At 34.2% G+C, this 20,894-nt stretch overlaps 1 protein-coding gene and 1 long non-coding RNA gene across 2 annotated transcripts in view; one reads left to right on the plus strand and one right to left on the minus strand.

Annotated features, from left to right (window-relative positions):
* The first annotated feature begins 2,044 nt into the window (after positions 1–2,044).
* The window catches only part of LOC120345902 (insulin gene enhancer protein ISL-1-like), a 31,751-nt gene continuing 12,901 nt past the window's right edge, over positions 2,045–20,894 (plus strand). Inside the window, exons 1-2 of the mRNA XM_039415489.2 lie at positions 2,045–2,443; positions 10,345–10,534. Of these exons, the coding sequence (XP_039271423.1) occupies positions 2,392–2,443; positions 10,345–10,534 (242 nt within the window). The 5' untranslated portion in view covers positions 2,045–2,391. The remainder of the gene's footprint in view (positions 2,444–10,344; positions 10,535–20,894) is intronic.
* The window catches only part of LOC120345903 (uncharacterized), a 39,226-nt gene continuing 34,312 nt past the window's right edge, over positions 15,981–20,894 (minus strand). Inside the window, exons 2-3 of the long non-coding RNA XR_005569931.2 lie at positions 20,637–20,802; positions 15,981–17,067 (exon numbers count right to left, since the gene is read on the minus strand). This is a non-coding gene — a long non-coding RNA (uncharacterized LOC120345903). The remainder of the gene's footprint in view (positions 17,068–20,636; positions 20,803–20,894) is intronic.

The following is a 20,894-nucleotide window of genomic DNA, read 5'->3' on the forward strand; positions in this document are numbered from 1 at the left end:
TATAGCTATGAAATATTAGAGAAATGTTCACGATATTTATCCACTATTTTTGAATAATACAATATTTACATTTTACCTAATGATTTTTCCACTTCTCATAATAATTTTGCCCGAAACGAAGAATATTTCATTATACCACTTTCACGAGTAGCTAGCTATAGGATTATTTTGGTCACAAAAAGGTCACTGACCCAACATAATATCTCACCCTAAAATCTAATCGAACGTATGGCGCCATTAGGTTCGTTGATTCTCCGCCCATCGATTACTTTTTCAGAAGAATAACAATTATTTCCAAAACTAGTTTCCTTCTATCTTCCCCACCTTGTCCAAAAACTAAACCGCGGAAGCAACCTTTTTAGTCACTAAATAAAATGGAAGTTTTAGAGAAAATAATAGATCAGTTTTTGGTATAATATAAATCATATTAACATTTATGCTCGAGATATATATTCGGTCAGCTATTGTGGTGAAAAGTTATGGAAAGTTTGGGCGATCGAGCCCACAAAACGCAAGGTAAATATACTATTTCCGAGGTCCATTGTCCTTCGACTGTTTAACCCGGGTCGTAATACGTGCCTATGCCATTTTACTGGCAAACATGCCAAACAATATACTGTTCGCACGGAACAGTTCTTCTTGTTGTCTGTCACATATCACCCGAATTAAAGTACGTCATTGGCCGATGATGACGCATATATACTGACCGATGCATTTGCCAAGTATATATCTATTTGTCTAAAATTAGTAGTTAATGGCAATGCATTCGAAAGATCAATGTAACATAAGTACTTTCATTATCAAGTTGGTGGGTAATTTGTTGTTGTTAAATGAAAGTGCACGATGTTACACATAAACGGTAAAACAAATCACAATTTAAGAATTAATATTTTATTCATCCGAAGTGAGTTGTGTCGTGCCTACTTTATTATAGTTATCACTAGATTTAGTGCGTTGTTGAATTAGAATGATTATTTGAGTTTCAAGTGATGTATTTAAAGGCTGTGGTAACAGCAATTTGCGGCAACAAAATGCCTTCAGCGGTCATCGGGTCAGTTTGTCGGCGGCCAGAGCTTTGAAGCTTTACTATGCCTGAACAATTTCCCGTTTTCGACCGTCGTTCACAATTTTGCTGCAGTTTATGACTGTTTACACGACTGTGTGTTAAACTTAACGGCGTTAAAGTATACAGGTCCATCCTAGCTCCGAGCGCCCATTGAACACATAGACTCCAGCTCGATAAGGCTATAAACCATCGAGCGATAGTCACAAAACGATCGACACAAACGGTCATAACTCGGGAATTGCGGAACCGTTTCGCGATCAATTTAAGCGCTTGTAAAACGCCGGGGTGCCCTCATGTCCAGCTTGTTAACTTTATGCGCTTATTTAAATTTAATGGCCGTACCTTTTGTCACTCTTTTGGCCGTAAAAATTTGCAAACCGAGCATGAGTCGCAGCCATTTTGTCGCTTTCGAGTGAGCGAGCGATCGATGTGGTGAAGGTAGCAGAAAAAGTCGCCGCGAACAAGTCGAGAACAAAATCGGAGAGAATTATATCAGTAGCTGCAATGGTTTCTCAGAACAGTCTAAAAATGTAAGGGTAATAAATAGTGATATAAATATAAAGCGGAACGCATTCTGTATACATATTTTAATGATTACTATAATATTTTTTTGAAATATTTTCAGTTTATGAAATAAATTTTTTTTCTTGAGAATTGGAAGATATAAATAGCATTTATTCCCATATTGTATGATTACAAGTCATCTGTGCCATTTCAAGTAACATTCACTAAGCCAAAAAATTGATTCTATGAAGTTTCTATGATAACAAATTACTCAATTACTTTTTATGTTGTTGCTGACTTTTCATCCGATAAGTTATAACAGAAACAGAAGTATTTCTTATCCGCTCTATTGGATAACACTACTTGCGAGTGGGAAGTTCAAGAAATGTGATTTTTGTCAGAGAATTCAGATACTGATATTGAGCAAAAATTGTACCAACAGTGCTCTAAATTTCAATATAATTACTTTTCAGTTATTTAAATTCATAGCCATTTAATACATAGTTCATTTGTATAAACAGCGAAGAGCCTGGATTAAGTTGACACTCATGACTGCAAAAGACAGCTAAGAAGAAAAAAACAAAAGGATTAGTGCCTAAAACTTATCTTGAATCGAGAAAATCTTCTAACTTTTTAAATTGTTAAAGCTGCTTGTAGCAAGCAGCACCTACAAAGGCAAGATTACTTCCACGTTTTCTACCTTAACCGGCAAGATTCTTCCCCTTTCATTCCAAACGGAAAAGACGGATCTACAAGGGGAAGAAATCTACGATTTCGAGGATCCCCACATCGACAAACTGGCGGTCGGAAGTTTGTGCGAAATGGGCGACCCGAGCCAAAACGGCCACGGATGTAACATGAATTGTGCCGTGGGTAAGTGCTTTCTTCTCCGGTAGGATTTCGAATATGCGCCGACCTTTGTGTTCCTGTAATATTATATTAGTTTTTTCCATGTAGTATGCGAGTTATGGTTTGTGTAAACTTCGTTGTGAACGCACTGATTTTTTTCTCATATTAATTTATAACCTCAGAGGTTATGTGCAAACTTTGCTACTCAGAGGACTCGTTTGATCAAACTTCTAAAACATACCGACAGTCGAACATACTTTATTAGTAAAAGCAGAACAATTTCAGTTATGAGAATAAGTTCATAGGTGAATACCATCTAAGAGTTCAATACAAAAATGATATTGAAGTTTGCTTTAAATTTAAAAGCATTTCGGAATTAAACAATTTAATCTCACAAAAAATCAAACAATAAATAATCAAGCAAGAATGATACACTCATATTCGACCATGGTTAAATAGGAAATTATGTTTGAGACTTGAGTGGAATATGGTAAATAAATTTGGTATTTTCACAATCATAAATAAAGACCCGATTCCTTTTTCTACTCTTTGACTGGTTATAATACTGTTGTATGTTGTCAAAGTTTTTTGGGAAATCCCTATTTTCTTCTTTTCAATTATTTCAATTTGTCAACAGATTACATAAAATGGCAAATAAATTCAATTCTTTTATGAAAATATTTCTATCGCATTCTATAAATGAAATCTAAATCGAAAAAAGTGTTGCGAATTTCCGTAAAACAGAATTAAATTTCTTTTTAAAGCACAAATAACTACTTTAGTTGACCACTAAAATCTCAAGTCACCTGGGATAAATTTTTCCAAGTCCTGTTACAATTCAAATTAGATTTACCGAAATAAAATGGGGATGCATTTTTACCCCTTGTAAAATGATCATTTTATTGTAGGAAAAAGAAATCACAGAAAATTGCATTTCAATCGAATTTTTTATTTAGTGTTTTAGTTTAAATTTCTCCTGGTGGAAATTGCTTGTCCATTCCAAAATAAACAAACAAACAATCAATTGCAAATGTTTGCAGCTGGTGCGCCAAAATAAAATCTATCCACAGTAACAGTAAATTTAAAATTAAACATAATTGAAATTGATGTAAAGATGTTTGAGATTACTAGCCTAAAGATATCCAAATGCAAAAGTTGAACAATGGCAATAATTATAGTAGTCCAATTTGGACCTCTGACGAAGGGTGCAATTGAAAGACTTGATCGGATATCGCAAACGGATGTTTAAGGTGTATCTAACAAGTCATGTATGAGTGAATATATAAACAACATCAACAATATGTTTATAAATACACTATTATGACTACAAATCACTGAGATTTTTTCTTTCCATGAACTGCAATAAATTTGCTGTTTATTTAAAAAGGAAGGTATCGCATCGTGTAGTAAAGTAAGCGTGCGACGCGGCGCGGAATTTGGAACGTCTTGATAAATTTTTTATCCGTTTTATGCCCCTTGAGTCCCGTTAGCGTATTCGAGGTCTCTATTGCCGTAATAAAACTGAACGGTGTGTGTATAGCGTATTTTGGTGTCATAATAAACCGACAAAAATCGACAGTGTGCATCTCCGGCTGTTTATAAATAAGGCAACTGTTTACGCAAGTAGCCTGAATAAATTATTCAGTGTTGCAACGCTACCGGCATTTGCATATTCCATCTATACATGTGAAATATAATTCGTTGCTATCTGCGATAAAACCTAAAATATGTTTACGGTATTCCAGAATGTTTGCGGTTGCTCGCGATTTTGGTTTTAGGGACAACAATTTTTGAATAATCATAAAATACTATACTAGGAATCCTTTTCACAAATACCACGACGCCATTCAATCACCGCTTCGAATTTATGATTTGCAGATTGTCCTGATGTATGAGTTATAGTTACAAACACGATATATTCTGTCAAAAAATATCAAGCGATCTTGTGCACATTATGCATTTAACCGTAGTTTCTGCTCGTCAACTTTCCCAGTTAGTGTTCATTATGACGAAAACGAAACAACAGCCCAAATAAATACCACGCTTTATCTTAAATTTATTCATAATTGTCATTCTGGTATTATATTTCATATATTTTATTCAAATTATTGTCATCTTTTCTGATGTTCATCGGGCAATAAAATTCTCTGCAAGCGGTGATAAAAATACTGCGCAAATATTACATCAAAATTATAAAAATCAATATATTCATCATAACATGAGTGCGCACGGTTAAATCATAGGAATGAGAATGAAATTTGTCGAAAATTATTGCGATTAACTGGCCCTCAAGTAAAGAACCTGTATGTGAATAATATTGTCTCAATACTATATAAGATTTGATATAATTCGAACTTTCAATAATCAAATATTTTAAGTTGATAAACATATGTATATTCGTACGCGTACATTCGATAAGCGCATTTTATGATTTTTATAAATTGGTGTCGTGTTTCTTGTACCCGTCTGCTGGTGGCAAGTGATAGCTTTAAATTAATTGGCCCGTGACGCCCTTTGACCCATGCGCCGTTGATATCACGTTGTGTTTCTGATGAGAAATTTGACATTGAGATACGGTAATTTTAAAAACGATCAGGCAAGCTCTAGAATCAATAAATAATGATCAGGAGAAATTTGGCAAATTTATAGCTGAAGAAATAAACAAAGCACAAAAATAGTTGCAATCTGAAATTTGTCGTCTGCTGAAACGTTGACGTGGCGACGTAATATTAAAATTTATGAACCCAGTTTATATATAAAATGAATTAATTTTTTTTGGCTACTTTTTTCTATAAAATCATAATTCTGCAATCATCCTGAAAGTGTATACCAATTCGCCTGATAAAATTGCGACAAGTCATGCTACATTAAAAGTTTTTTATACTTTCCAGCAAATGACTCCATTATTGAGTTATTTTTGTACACGGCCAAGAAATTCATACTTATTTAAATTCGGTAACGTCGCAAAAACAATGTTACCCTTTTCGTTTATAAATATTGAACAAAAATTTACGTCCGGAGAAAGGTTCCGTTCGTGCGGCACCGTTACAATGCTCGACGAAAATAGTAACTCAGAGGAACAACAAAATGGCGGATGGATTTGTGCACCTTTATTAGTTAAACGTGAGTACGGTGAGTCGATAAACAAACAGGTGCCGCAACTTTGTCGCTAGCCTTCAGGCTTACACAAGAGCAGTAAGCAGTGTCATGCAACATGTTGTTTGGTTCTTCACCCGGTCAGTCTCGCTTCGGAACATAATATTTTTGTGATTCAGTCGAGACATACATAACCAATGTGACATATCTGAAACCTCTATTATTACGACAGATACTTTCTTTGACCAAGAGGTCATGCTATTCATGATTAATTTATAATATCAATTGCGCAAAATTAACACATTTTTGCCTACAGTTTACATTGTGGTATTTAGGTATATGCATTTTTTATTGGAAATTTTAAGATCCCCAGCTGCTCGCTCGCTTGTATATACGGAAAAATAATTTGTCGTCATATCAAAACTCAAGTACTAACTCCATTTCTGAGTTTTGTATAACAAACTTGAAAACACTGTCAATGATAACTTTGAACATATCTAAAGACTTTGTGTTTTCAGTCTCCGACTAAGACATGTTTGTGATTGTTCGGGGCGTTGTTTTATCTCGTGTTGCGAATACTTTCTATTTTCTTAAGAGTGCGCTAACTACGTACACATGTGACGTCATAAGTTGTTGCTTGAGCTGTTCATTCCAGACTTGTATAAAGCTTTCGAAACTATACTTGTATCTCATGGTAATACGACTAAAATAATACTGTAAAAATAGGTTGCTTTTGCATTACAGTAGTGCTGTGTATCAGTCCACTGATTTTTAGTTCGTGAAGGGATACGCGTTTCTCAAAGTTACGGTAGATACCGCACTCGGTATTAATTTGTATTTTCTATCTTTTTTTATTGTAGCATTGAAATTGATTACAAATGCCATGTTATTTTTTCACCTGAAGGTGGTATGTGAATATTCGAAGTTTTCTTCCAGTTTCGAGCTATGCAAAAATTTGGTTTTCAATGTAAATCTTTGTTTAATCAGAACACAAGATTTGGCCGCAGAGCGTCTTGGTGTATGAATTATGATAATAAAACAAATGATTCAGACGGAAGCTGTATGTTGATGGAAATTCATTCGACCCTAACTGGATTCTATCTATACCAACAAAAAACACAAGCACAGAATATAATAACACAAGACCATGTACCAAACACATTGTGTACATAACAGCTTATATGAAGCGAACACCACCCTGGTACACGGTACGGATTTAGACCTGCGTTGTTTTTATTACCGATAAGCCTAGGTGTTAAAGATTATTATACATACATAGTATTATTGTCTGCTCGGACAACTGAAGCACGCGCATTCCGATCGTAGCTGTAAGATTTTTCGTTTCAAGCTATCCTGCGGAATAGAGTTGTACGACTTTTTTGTCCTCGTTTATGTCTTGTGTCAAATAATTTAAGCAAATAAAATAATTATAAAAGCGTTGAATCCTATCGAATATGGTGTTTGATTGTCCCAAATTGCAGCCCCATTTCATTTTCAACATGCGCCGGTCGAAATCCCGCGCAATATGGAATTCAACCGCTTGAAAATTTGAATGCTTGTTTGGTATATTGTCTTTTATAATATAAAACATGCTTGGACTGTCATAATAGCCTCTCCAAATAAAATCGAGTTGGGTGTGAAAATCAAAAAGAAATCCGACAATAAAACTATTTGGATCATTTCATAACAAAAGAGCTTGTTTTCTTTGTAAAGGCAGTTTTCCATATGTATGCAAAAGGTAATACTTTTGTTTGTATCGATGTTGTTTGTTAAAATCATTATAGAATGTGTGCGAATGGATATGTGGTCACTTTTACCTTACCCTATTGGAAGCAATAAAAATATTCAGCGATTTTACTGTCATATGCTAGTCATTGTAACTACTATTATGCGGCTCTTACTAAACACGACTGTGGTCGATTTAATTCTGCATTTCATATTGAACACTCGTGCGTTTACTAATATTCAACTTCTATATATGTGTGTACATTACAATGAATATGGCTGACTTCGCCTGGAAATAATTACCTCTTCAAAAATCTTCAATGTGCGTAATTATTTGTCGTGGATATTAAATAATAAAATTGTGAATTTTGTAAATTACGGAACGCTGGTACATCGAATTGAATATGTCACATCCATGTACAAAACTTCCAAACGGCGCGTCTCAGCAAGTTTGGAAATTTTCGGAATCGGAGTTTTCAACATTATACACTCGAATCAAATTCAATATAATAGGAGCGTTACTATTCGAACAATAACACTTTTTTAAATTAGTCTGAACTGTGAAATTCCAGAAACGAATGTCGAATCGGTCACTGAATTTAAAATTGTTGAATATGATTTTGAAAAGCCGGCACGCAAAGTTTCTCTTCCATAAAATAATTATGGTAAAAAGTATATTATTCTAAGCCAAACACGACAGTTTTTCCTAACCTGCTATAATTGCACGCTATTGATGTCAAGTTTTGTAATTCAAAGTAGGAAAGTTACTTGAAAATTTTTCCAAGCGCAAAAGAGATGTCAAGTACCCCAACCTTTTGCTTAAAAATTCATTCAGGCGATTGCGTATAGTTTGCAAGTGAGCGTGTCAACACACCCGCTTCATAGCACGAGCAATCTCTCATTCCAGTCGACACCTGACTTTCTTCATCCTAATTATTGACAATAAGCCTTTGGGAGGAACATAAAGTCATATGCTGTACTTGGAAGTCACTTGATGTCTCTTTAAAGGGTTTCAAAGGGAGAATTTCGTATTTTGGATAGTAGTGCTCTTTCGAATTTTTCTGAGCAACTTTAAAAATATCCTTTATCAAACTATGATCTCTACTCTTTCTCAGCTTCTTATATGAGAGAATTTCCTCAACGTTTATTCCTGTATTTGACTTGCTGCGTAGGTTGAGAGTGAATCAACAAATGGTGGAACTAAAAACGTCATTGAACCTCAACCAATGTGTATTTTTTAGGGTTTGTGAAATATTATAGTCAACATTCACCATTTTTTTACGTTCCTCATAATTTAATCATACACCTATTTGCTATCTTTCAGAGTTCAAAAATATGATTCACTAAAATCATTGGAATAATGTTGTTCTATCGCTATCAGGTTTGACTTCTCCTTCGAAATAAAAACGTCGCTGTGATACACTATTACTTAAAAATGATTTGTATCCGAAATTAGTGTTGGAGACCAAGTTAAACCTAAACTATACTGCACCATATGTTATAATAAATATTTGTGTAATAACTGTAAATTAGAAAATATGGTAATTGTTGTTTACAAACCGAACCAGAACCAGAGTCGGATAGACCATTGTTATACGCTTAAAACCTCTCGTATATATCTAATACTCACCAAGTCAGTTAGCTTCAATTTATTCTCTACATACATGTTTAAGTGTCATAAGTGTGATTTTAAGTCAAAACACGGCCTCATTGTTAACATACCTCGTTCGTTTTGTTCGTTAGGACGTACTTGTAACAAAAAACACCGCCACCGCAAACGTGATAAACGGAAAATTGGTATTAGGTGTGTTTTGCTTACCGTTTTATGATGTTTAGTTGCGGACCAGTTAGGATAATAATAACAAAGTATTATTCTATAACCCCAAAAGGCGTTGAAAGTCCCCTCAGACTAGTTAGAATCTTTTGGCTAAACTGTAAAAAATAACAAATATTTCGGCTTGGCCGTCGCAGGAGTTCAGTTTAGCACGATAATATGAAGTTGGCAAAATTTTTTTCCTTCGTTATTCACACTTTCTTATATTGAAACCGGTCTAAGCTTTTCTAACTAACCAGAATACTATTTGACAATTCACTACTATTTTCATTAAATTTATTTATAATGAATTCCAGCGTATATATATATATATTTATGATTTATTTAAGAGGGAGGATAGATTTCCATACATCAAGACTATGTTGCACAGTGGGTCATTGCAAAATAATCTTAACTTAAACATAACCTAAACTTATTATTCCTAAATATTCTCAACTTAGACCTAACCTTACTTTGAAGAGTTCAATGTCAACTATTAAGATATCAGAAGTTTCTAACAAAAAAAAAACAGTTTTCTACATTTATATTTACCATCTCATGTCGTTATTTGAGTTACCGGGTGATATTGCGTCATTGTAGCCAATTTTGTCTATTTATATCTAATTCCAAATCTGCTAGTTTAAGTAATATATTAGCATTTGTATTCAACATGTTTGTTCAAAAAGGTCCCCTGTCGTCAAACTTTCAGATTTGACGTTACTGGTCGTCTTCGCAAATATTTGAATCGTTCAGGAATTCTTAAATTTGTTTGCATTTTCTAACGAAAAGTGCGCAATACACAATACAGTCTCCGATCGGATTTCCTATTTTCTTTGCCTTTTCCTATCTTTTGTACAATATAATATGTGCAAAATAAATACACAAACTGTCGCAACGCGCAGTTTGATCAGAACCACTCGCCCGAATGTTTACGCCCCGTCGGTCTTTCTTGTACCCGTACGCCTATTTGAGTTTTGGGGACAGAATATCGAAAACCTAAAAATCGATTTCACGCTTTGTTAATTTCATCTTAATTATATTAAATTTCAATTCGACGACATGAATGTTTTTATATTTAATGTCAAATTATTCCGTTGTCCCTATAGGCTTTGAGCTCAACTGATTCTCGTTCGCACGGTTCAGTTATTCAATATAAACAAGACGTTTGCCCCTACCATTGAAATATTTGTATATGTGAACAATGACAATAACAATAAAATGCTAGTTAATACGATGCTTTTGAAAAACAGTTGCATCAAATTAATAGTTGATAATATTTTATATTTTTCAGATCCAAACAGGATACCCCTATGTGTGGGATGTGGCACCCCCATTCACGACCAATATATTCTCAGAGTAGCACCAAATCTAGAATGGCATGCTGGATGTCTAAAATGTACGGATTGCGGCCAGCATCTCGATGAAACCAGGACGTGCTTTGTTAGAGACGGAAAAACATATTGCAAACAAGATTATATAATGTGAGTAGCTATTTTCAATATTTCACTCGTGTCGTAGCATGCAGTAAAGGACAATAAAAATATGGATGTACGGTTTGAAACATTGTTCAAAAATTAAAACAAAATTCAGAGTAATATGAGTTTGTCTCTTCATCAAAATGTCTAGAGGTCAATCAGCAAGGTCCATGTCTACGCCGAACAAGGCTTTAATTTGATAGGTATAGTGCCGATAACTGATAAAAACCACAACGATGCATTGTTTTTATGTTTGGGTTATATTGATATACTCTACGTAAAAAATTAATCAAAAGATGAAAGTTAACGAATTATGTAGCGATTTATTTTATATGCTGTATCCTTATATTTCATGTTTTACGCATTTCTTCTCGTTCAGATTGCTTTTTCGGTCTAGAGATACGGTTAAAAATGCAAAACAAAACGATTACATCAGTGTTAAAGTTTTGAAAATATGACTTTATTTAAACAACAGTATTTCAATCAAAATATGGGCTGGCAGGAGCCTATCTCGATGATATATTGTGTGACTAAAACAGATAGATAGCTTGATAAATATTTCACTATTACCCTGCTAATTGCTGATTTGGCTTTAATGAGCAAAAAAAATCTTAGAAAAATTCGTCCAAATTCCTTATCGCCAGACAAATCTTAAGGTTAGCTAGAAATATGATTGAAAATGGCGTTTAAGTTTGGACGAAATTTAAGCTACCGGGTGAGTATAATCTGCGTAGTGCCACTGGAGATTAGGAAAACTGAACTTATATGAGAGTAAATTTTAAATTATACAATAAGTCGTGTAAAAAATATTAATCACATGAGCTGATAACAGCCAGCTGGGGATGTGATAAAATCTAATTCATATCCCGAAAAATTGATTGAAAATGTTGGGCATATATATATAGGAAGTGCTTTTTGTTCTAAATATAAAAATAAAAATGGCTGATGCTTAAATCAGCACTTGTAGTCGAATATTATATCAGGTTTTATAGAACTCCGTACGCTTTGTCACAAGGAATGAATTAAATTTTCCATACGAAATCATTTGAGATCGTCTCAATGTATTCCACCCTTCGCCACGCTGTAACCGGCACCAAGCCGTTCTTTCCGATTTAGGTATCAACTGTTGCGCGCTTGAATTATAGCCGTTTTTTTAAGTTGAAAGTTCAAATTAAAATTTAAACTGTTTTTATTGACGCTATAATTTTACACTTGCGACATCGAGCCTTTTTGTCGCGCTAAATTAAAATTGGATCGGATATCAAGTGTTAGGTCACAATGAAAACAAACATAGAAATTTTATTTGGTGATATATACTACTCTCACAAATATAATCTGTCAAGACTCAAGATAATGGGAATACGGAAAAAAACTATTGAACTTGATCGGAATCTATCGCATGGAGAACGATTTAAATTTTTCGTATATGGCGTCTCGTTGATTTTAATGTTGTTTTCAAAATAGATGTAAATTTGTACGTCACTACGGTCCTTAATTCTGCCAGATTTGCAAAATAGTTTATGTGGGTACGTTTTAAAAATTTCATGTACGAGATATGAAAAATCAATGCAAATTATCGACCCATGCCGCAAAACTTTGAGCCTGTCCGAGCGTAAAGCATATGGTCAACTGAGCTAGTTCGGCGGCGCAGGATTAGCCCGCATTAGCATATGTCCGAGCGATTAGCTACTAAGTAGGAAAAGATTACGTTTTCCAGTACAAAGTTTTACAACATATTGTTTTTAAACCATGACATAACTAAAATGGAATAGTAATCAAGGAAATACAAATTGATTATTGATTGAATGTTGTTGCATATTCATGCAATAAGTAACTTTGTGTTTAGTTTTTAAGTTTTCCGCTTTTTACGGTACAGTCACGGTAGTAGCGCTTAATCACCGAAAGAAGGAAGATTTGTGTAGGTCGATTTCCTTTCGGCTTGTTTCAAAACTTGTTTGTTCAATCAATCAATTCCTGGGCGAAGAAGTTAAACAATAATAATCAGGGGTATCTAAAAATCGAGTTTGAATTATTGATATATAAAATCCTGTTTTCCTAAAAATGTAAATAAACGAAAACATTTTGTAATGTTTGCCAATTTTGCACCGGAATTATAATATAAATTGTATGGAACCAAAATTTGGTATATATACAGTATCATAATTTCGACAAAAATTATAACCAATTGATTTGTTTGGAATCATAAATGTTAGAAATAAATCTAATGCCAAAGACATATTCAATATCGTGCGTGCAATGAAAAAAGTTTCATGTTTTTTGAAAAAATACATACCGGTATTATTAATTTATTCTGTAGCTAAAACGATTTTTGAAAATTTCAAGTAAGAGGGATATTATAACGATTTGAAGTAATAAATGAGTACTGTAATGCACCGCATACGATTGAACAGTATAAAAAAAAACTTAAAATTATATTTAATAAATTATAAACAAAATAATTGTAATGTGATTAGGAATTCCGTTTGAAACAATTTAATTATTCTCAAAATTACCGGAACCACATTTAACGATAGAAAAAAAAAATATTGAACGGCTTTTGTTATCTGTATGTATATATTGTTTAAGCCACACATTCTTTAAAGTATCCGACTTTACAGCATCAAAGGCAAAATTACATGACTTTTTTCGTGTGTCTTCCGCCAGAAACATTTTTTTATTTTTTATCTTATATCTGATAGAAAGGCCAATTTTGGGTACAATATTTGAACACACAAACGAGCGGTGCTCCTATGGATATTTTTATCATGGTTTAGGCTCGATAGTGCATGGTTTTAACAACAATTTAATATAAAGAAATTGTTCTTTTCTCCTGGATGTACGGTTTACAGTTGTGGCTCTATGATTGTGATGGCAAAATTTTTTGTTTATTTTCCTTTTTCATATCATAGATTCTTTGCAATAACGATACTCAACTTGAAAGTCAAAGGTGTTCATGCTCTGCAGCTTCCTATTTTTTTTAACTTAATTTAAACCAGCCATTTTGTTTTGGTAGGAGTTGTTAGCACTGGGAATATCTGGGTTTTAGTACTATAAATTGGGAATTTCTTTAGCGATATGTTTCGTATTGTTAATTTTTTTATTATTTTACATTTCATCCCGAACAGGTATCAGCAAGTAAGCCAGTAAAATATTTTTTCTTTTCTTTGAAAAATACTCTTTTATGTGAATGCTTTTTTTAATAATACCACGTTTAAAATATTGTTATAGATATTTTGGATATTTCCAGATTGAAATCTAATAGTTCAGTTTGCATAAATTTTCGAATTGCATGCTTAACATGCTTTCGATCCTTAAGATTAATTGCTAAAAATATGACGCGGAAGGAGTTGTCTTTACCCAAGAATAAAATAAAGCCTCAGTCTTGAAAACAGCAGTGCGCTTCTGGTTCTTAATTTTATGACATCTTTTGTTTGGTTGGGTAACTGTATACTAGAATTAGCATACTGTTTTTGTATTTGGTTGACAATGCCACGAGAAATATATATATATATATATATATATATCATTAAATAGTAACTATCCATGAACGCGAGAGGTTCATCATTTCTCAGAAGGATTATTCTGTCTCAGTCAATAAGCTTTGAATATATGCTTCCAGCATCACATGAACGACGCATTGTTGTGTTTCAATAAGCTATTCTCAATTCGTAAAAATTACAAATATGAAGCCTTTTACCCTTCTTTGAAGATGAACTTCTTTGAAGATGATAACATCGAAATTCAACATAAACAAAAATCTTTCTCAATCGTGTTCATTTCACGCACTTATCTTATCTCATATCTCTTATCATACAATAATCTTGCGCCCATAAATAGCCCATAACATATTTTTAAAATATCACATAACCAGGTTTTAATATTTAAAATTAGCGTAAATGAGTGGTAGGTTTTCAATTATACGAATACTTCGATTCAAGTAAAAGGAACAAAAGGCGAACAGAATAGATTGTAGTAAAATATTCGTGAACGTAACGAGAGTTTGTCCCTATTGTGAACTTGATTGGCAGTTCAGGTTTTACAATTCGTAGATGTTGAAGACTTCGGAACCCCAAAGGATGAAAGACGAGTAGGGTTATTCCGTCGTTTTCGATCCTCCTCTCTTTGACGGAAAGCATAAACATACACTTTCTTCACCATAACGAAATGGATAATTTATGAGGGCCGCATTTCCCCACGGAATATCCTGCGACCGTGTGCACTGTACAGCTGTTGATCCCCTCTCGTCCTCTATCCGTCCACCGACGACACCAGATCCCATTTTTAAGCAAGCCAGTCTTTACACGGACGGGGTGTTTAGCGCATGCCTATCCGAAAAATTGACATTGACCTATAATACGACAGCTCACGTTGAATTCTCCAAATTTCTTCAAAATGAGCAAAAGAATGCAAATGCCCAAGCATGGATATTGAATACAACGAGTTCTTCGAGTTGAGTTCGTTAAAATTCAAGTTTGTTCGAGGAAGATCATTTATAAAATATAATTTGTTTACAATACGATCGATAGGACTACCGGATAAACTTGAATTTTTAATGAACGACAACATTCGCTTGACCTTACTCGCACACAATCAAATTTTCCTATCACGAATACATGACGTCATTCTTTGATTATGACTAATGTTTATAATCCTGGTGTGTTAATGATATATGCAAATATATTTATAATTCTATATTTTTACTCTTATATCTCTACAACGTAAAACCCGATCACCGAATAAACTAAGCGGATATGGATAAAATTTTCAAATCTGCGGCGTGAATTTATTTCCTAACTACGATTAAACGGGCATCCGGGGACGGGTATTGAGTGAATAGGGGATGTGTTTAATATAGTGCAGTACTATGTATTTCCCATCAAATGGCCACACTAATGATATAGTTAGACTTTGATAGCGTTATGATGATCTTCAACTATGCGACCTCAATGTGAACGGCGTTCTATACCAACTTGCTGTTATAAAAATGGTCTTCTCAATCAGCCTAACGGCGAATAGGATAAAGCTAAGTTGTGTGCTCCAATATACCCTTTCAATACTGATCATTCAATAATTGAATAGTCATTTTTTTGACTGGATAAATATACCCCAGTGATATACAATGACCAGTATTATTTCTCGTTCCATTAGCTCTTGATTTGAGCTTTTTTAACACCGTTTTCGTTGACATGAATTTGCACACTAAAACATGCCAGTAACTTTACCGTGTTTTTACAATGAGCTATATTAGAAGAAATCGGCGCCAACTTTAGGTGATGACAGCTTATTGTGTGGTCTCCTGAACCCCCAATGCGTCATTGAACTTGCGAAAAGACGAGCGCGCTGTGATCTGACTGTAATCTCCTTCAGAAGCGGTGTGAAATTTGTTGTTCTTGTGGCGTCTCTCATGATCCCGCGTTCTTTCATTTAAATGATAAGGTAAAAAAAATAACACCACGGTAAATTAGGCGTTTATTGTGGATAAATATATAGTGTAAAAGCAAGTAGACTAATATTGTAGAGTAGACCCAAATGTATATCTGTCTTCATGGAAATTAGCGTCCGATTCGACGCCTTCTAAATATGTATAAATGGGGAGTTAAGCGATGCCTCTGTTATACATAAATACTATATATTCATTAAAATAAAAGAGGTTTTGTCCAAAACAGATACGCGAAAGAATAAACATACACAGGGAAGCATTTTCATATCAGTTAGTGTTTGATTCATCTGTTCCGACCATTTTGGCAGCTCAGGGACATTGTGATTATATCTTGCTCACGAAGCGTAACTTGATCGACGGAACTAAGCATTTATTATTTCCTTTTGAAATAACATGCTATTGATTTTACATTACTTGTTATATCGATTCCTCGGCCATCAACGAGCTTAATTGGCAAATTACATGAGTTGAAGGTTATTTAAAATGTAAATAAATAGTCTAGGAATCAATTACTCACGTGAATGTCATGGGTGAATGAATACCTGCCATATTTCAAAATGTATCATTCGAAATATTGATTATAAGATCATATAAATATGATCATTATAATTGGTACAGTGAACACCTACAACAAAACGTTATCTGTTAAGTTAACGACCAATCGATTGCTCGTTTCCGGGCTATAACGGAGTCGATTTCAAGTTTGCCTTTATAGCTAATTGGCGCCTGTCAAAGAGGCTTCTTTTAACAAAATATATCACGTAATGCAGCATAACGATAAAAAAAATTCAACGCCAGGGGTGGCGTTTTCAAACATGCAAGGCCAAAACCAATCGCTCATCACCTATTAATTCTCCCTAATCCCTACACCCGCATTCAAACCAGATACATCGGCGCCGTCTAGGCTGAATTTCATTGGCGATACCGATTGTCATCAAATTAGTAGATTCACGGCTACGTGTGTGAAGACGTCCTGGACGATTAACGTTGTAGTACAGTCATCGAGTGTCAATAATTCTACATCATAATCATCTGAATCCTTCTTTAAAAATGTAGTCCTGACACGAGTACAATGTTTATGGTGTACGTGCTGAAAAACCTGTCAAAACAGTAGGATCATAATACACTCAAGTAAAATATAACTAGATGGCGCTAGTTGTCGTCTGAGTCGATCAAAGCACTCGTCTATCTCTGTCATCATTGACTCACATGCCGAAAACTGTGAGAAGTTTGGTTTGCAAAACCGATTTTCGCTCTTGACTCAGTACGCGGCGAAAAATCAGGCCTTTTCGACCCGAATCATTCTATTTGAGATAGTATTTATAATCAAACTTAGCGAGTAGGGGCGATGGTTATCAGGTTTTGGGTATATCCTGCAGCTTCTATAATGGTTCTGGTGTATTGCGTAATACTTTTATCCTAGTCGTTATCAGTTTTTGTTTTAATTTTAAATTTTAGGAGGTTTGCATAATCTATCTTCAAACTCAAGGTTTTGTATTTATGCCCATGTGCTCGGAGGCAATGTTTTCATTATCATTACAAAAGTTCATCAATTATCACTATTATTACCGTTTAAAATTATTCATAACGCCTACAATCTCCCGCCGCGTCCCGAGGGAAGGCTGAAAACGCGGAACGCTTTGACGAACAAGACTTGCCCGCCAACTTTTAATTAATTTTCATGTTTTACCCGGAGAAGTTTGATGAAGGCGACGGCCGCTCACCGCGACGTACATGAGAATAATAAATATGAGTATAGCCGCATTCTTTCTTTTATGAAGATTCGATTTTCATTTATATAAAAATTCGTCGTTCAATGTAGACTTCGCCTAGTTTATTTGGTCCACAATATAGTGCTCGAATCGAAAGAAGATGTATTTCCTGAATTGGGAATACCAACTCAAATTAGGCCAATCAAACGGCGTCTTCACTTTTACTTTTCAGTCAAGACATCGTCATTTATAATTCTACGAGTTAGTAAGATGCCTTCCCAACTTAGGCCCAGCTATAGTCGTCGACTGATGTTCCAACTACAACCTTTTGTATATTTCATACTTCCACATGATGATAGTTTAAAATAAAATATAACATAGTCACCGAATCATCGAAGACGCTCCATTACATTCATTACACTATCAGTTTATTAAACATTTTCTACCGCATCCGGAAAATTACAAAAATATGAACACAATAAACAATGTGATGCTAAAAATAGTGCTTATCTGATTTCAAGTTTATTTTTTCAACGTTGCTATTCACCACAAAAATTTATCGATGCGAATGTTTCAATTTAGGATTGTTTCTTCTCTCTTGCTGCGAGAATATTTACATAAGTTGGTTTCAATTTTGTTATCTTGTAACTTACAAAACAATTGCAGTCGAGCAAGTATAATCGCGACAACATTGTGATTTAAATCCCTGAAATACTTCATCGTAAATGTCAACTCAAATCATCTATTAAACGTTAATGTTATTAGATGATATGGTTGTTTCTTCATAAATTAGGTATTCATATAAATTATCGTACCTATGCTTTATCCGATCAGATTTATGTAATATAATATACAAACTTTTTTGCAACTCACAAAGAATGAATCGTACTCAGAATATCCAATGTCAGAACGTCTCTATATGTTGATCTTTTCTGCCAAGCGAAGATTTCATGTTTTTTTTTTCATTCCCGTGGGAAGAAACCACAACCAAGGTTTTGCAAAATTTTGACTTTGGAAAAGTAAATCATCAGTACATATGAAGACTATTGATTTTGGATTTCAATAGTCTTTCGTTTTCAAGAAACAATTTTGCCGATGAAATTTTGGAAATCAAATGCTTTTTGCTGCTCGTCCTCAGTTTCAAAATTGAATATTTGGACAGCGTTTTCAATAATTTTGAAAAATAAAAGTTTCTGTACATTTTTTATTTGCGACTAGGCACTCCTGTTCATCGATCTTCTTGGGTGTATTATGAACATTCTTTCGTAAACTGTGTTTTGTACATACTTTAGGCATATTATATTAGTCGTTTCTAATACAAATGTATGAGTTAATGATATCGAATAACATAATCATGGCATTTAAGATTGAATGTCTAATAAGCATTAAAACAGACGTATATTTCAACTCGTCTTATAAATTTATCATGTTATGTAGTTTTTGATGTTTCGTAAATCATATCATATGATAGTCGAAGCGTTATTGAGTAGTAAAGAGCCGCCAGTTCAACCAGTTTGGAAGTTAAACGGCTCTGTTGTTACACAAATAATACAATTGAATATTTACATCGCAAACTGTAACCACAGCATTCAAACCGACCCCGTTTTTGATGTGCCGTCGTTGAAGTATCTCCCGATAGACCAGAAGATACAATTGTATGAACTCGAGTATGCTTTGATGTACATTCATATGCCTAATCGTGCTAATGAGTTTTACACAAGTCTCGGCTGTGCGCCAATGCTACCCGTGGGTGGCGCGGAGTTTCAAACGAACAAGATTGTATCGGGTTTAACGCAGTAGCAGCGAAGATTGTCCGCAAAAATATCGCGTAACTGATGCCTGTTAAGACATAAATTACATGTTAGACGTGTCAAATTAAATAAGGCGATATAATGTAACGTAAGAAGGATGCGATTCTTTTACAAAGCTTCGTGTTGTAGAATTGAGGATCAAAATATTATTTTCATACAATATCAAACTATTTGTGGGAAGGTTTCGGCTAAGTGTTTTGGTAATCTGGTAACAATGCGTACATTTACATGAATACAGAAGAACATCAATCACCACCAAGTTCCCCAAGATAGTCAATAGAATTAAAACCAACTCGAGATACAATAAAAAAAAAAGGACTATTAAAGAACGTAGGCTTAAATATATTTTAAAACCAAAATATTTTGTTTCAGTTTGTGTTTCAATCATGTATTATCAAAAATAATACTTGGATTTTTCTACGCGCGTTTGTTAGCGGTAAATTTTGAATGTATTTTTTGGCAGAAAATATCAGAACAATCATAATAACTAATTTTATTAACTTTGACGACTATCAGTACTATTCGTGATTAGTGTTAGCACTTAGTCGATTTACATTACATAGCTGTGAGTTGTGAACGTCTTCACGTCCTTCCAGTATAAATCTCCACGTCTTTCCAGTATTGCCAAATACGCCATCTCGCGACTGTCGTTTTTGATATATTATGTTTCCTCATCTCATATGGCCAATTAATAGGATGGAATATATATCATTTTGAGTTACTTTGAACCAGAAGCTAGAAGAGTCGTTTTGTTAACGACTGAAACGTGGTTTTACTTTTATTCAGTCTTACAAACAGGCTAAAATATTCATCTGTCGGAATAACGTATATTTTTACATAAACAAATCTGGGAGTTCATCTTAAAATGGTTAATAACATCCTTCATAAAAACAACATGTCCAAACAGCTAGTTTCAGTGCTGTTTTCGTTGTAATGTACATTTACGCTCAGTATAAACTAATCCATTTACGGCACTTGGGCAAATGGATCCTATATGTGCTGTAAAATCTATATTTGGATAGGTTATAAAAACCTTGTGACGAGAATAAAATCGTGATGAAATCATTTAAAAGATATTTATTCAAATGGAAATTTTGATTTGGAATAAAATTTTAAATTCAGTTCCACTTCACCCTCCAACTCACGCCACAAGTCGTTCTAATGTTGAACTAGCGGTGTGTCGGCAGTCTTCTCTCCCTCGTGGAGCTGAGACTCCCAGAACTGAATCTTTCTTTCACCTTTGTATGACTACACGAGTTATCACTGGAATTGATTGAATATGACCCTGAATCGTGTCTCGTGACATTGGTTCTGAAATTGAGTTTTAATAATTCAGTTCAATACGACCAAACAAGAAAAAGCTAATAAGTCACCCTCTAATTTGGATCTTACAGAGATGAAAG

Source organism: Styela clava, chromosome 8 (assembly GCF_964204865.1).
Source record: "Styela clava chromosome 8, kaStyClav1.hap1.2, whole genome shotgun sequence".
Lineage (NCBI taxonomy): Eukaryota > Metazoa > Chordata > Ascidiacea > Stolidobranchia > Styelidae > Styela > Styela clava.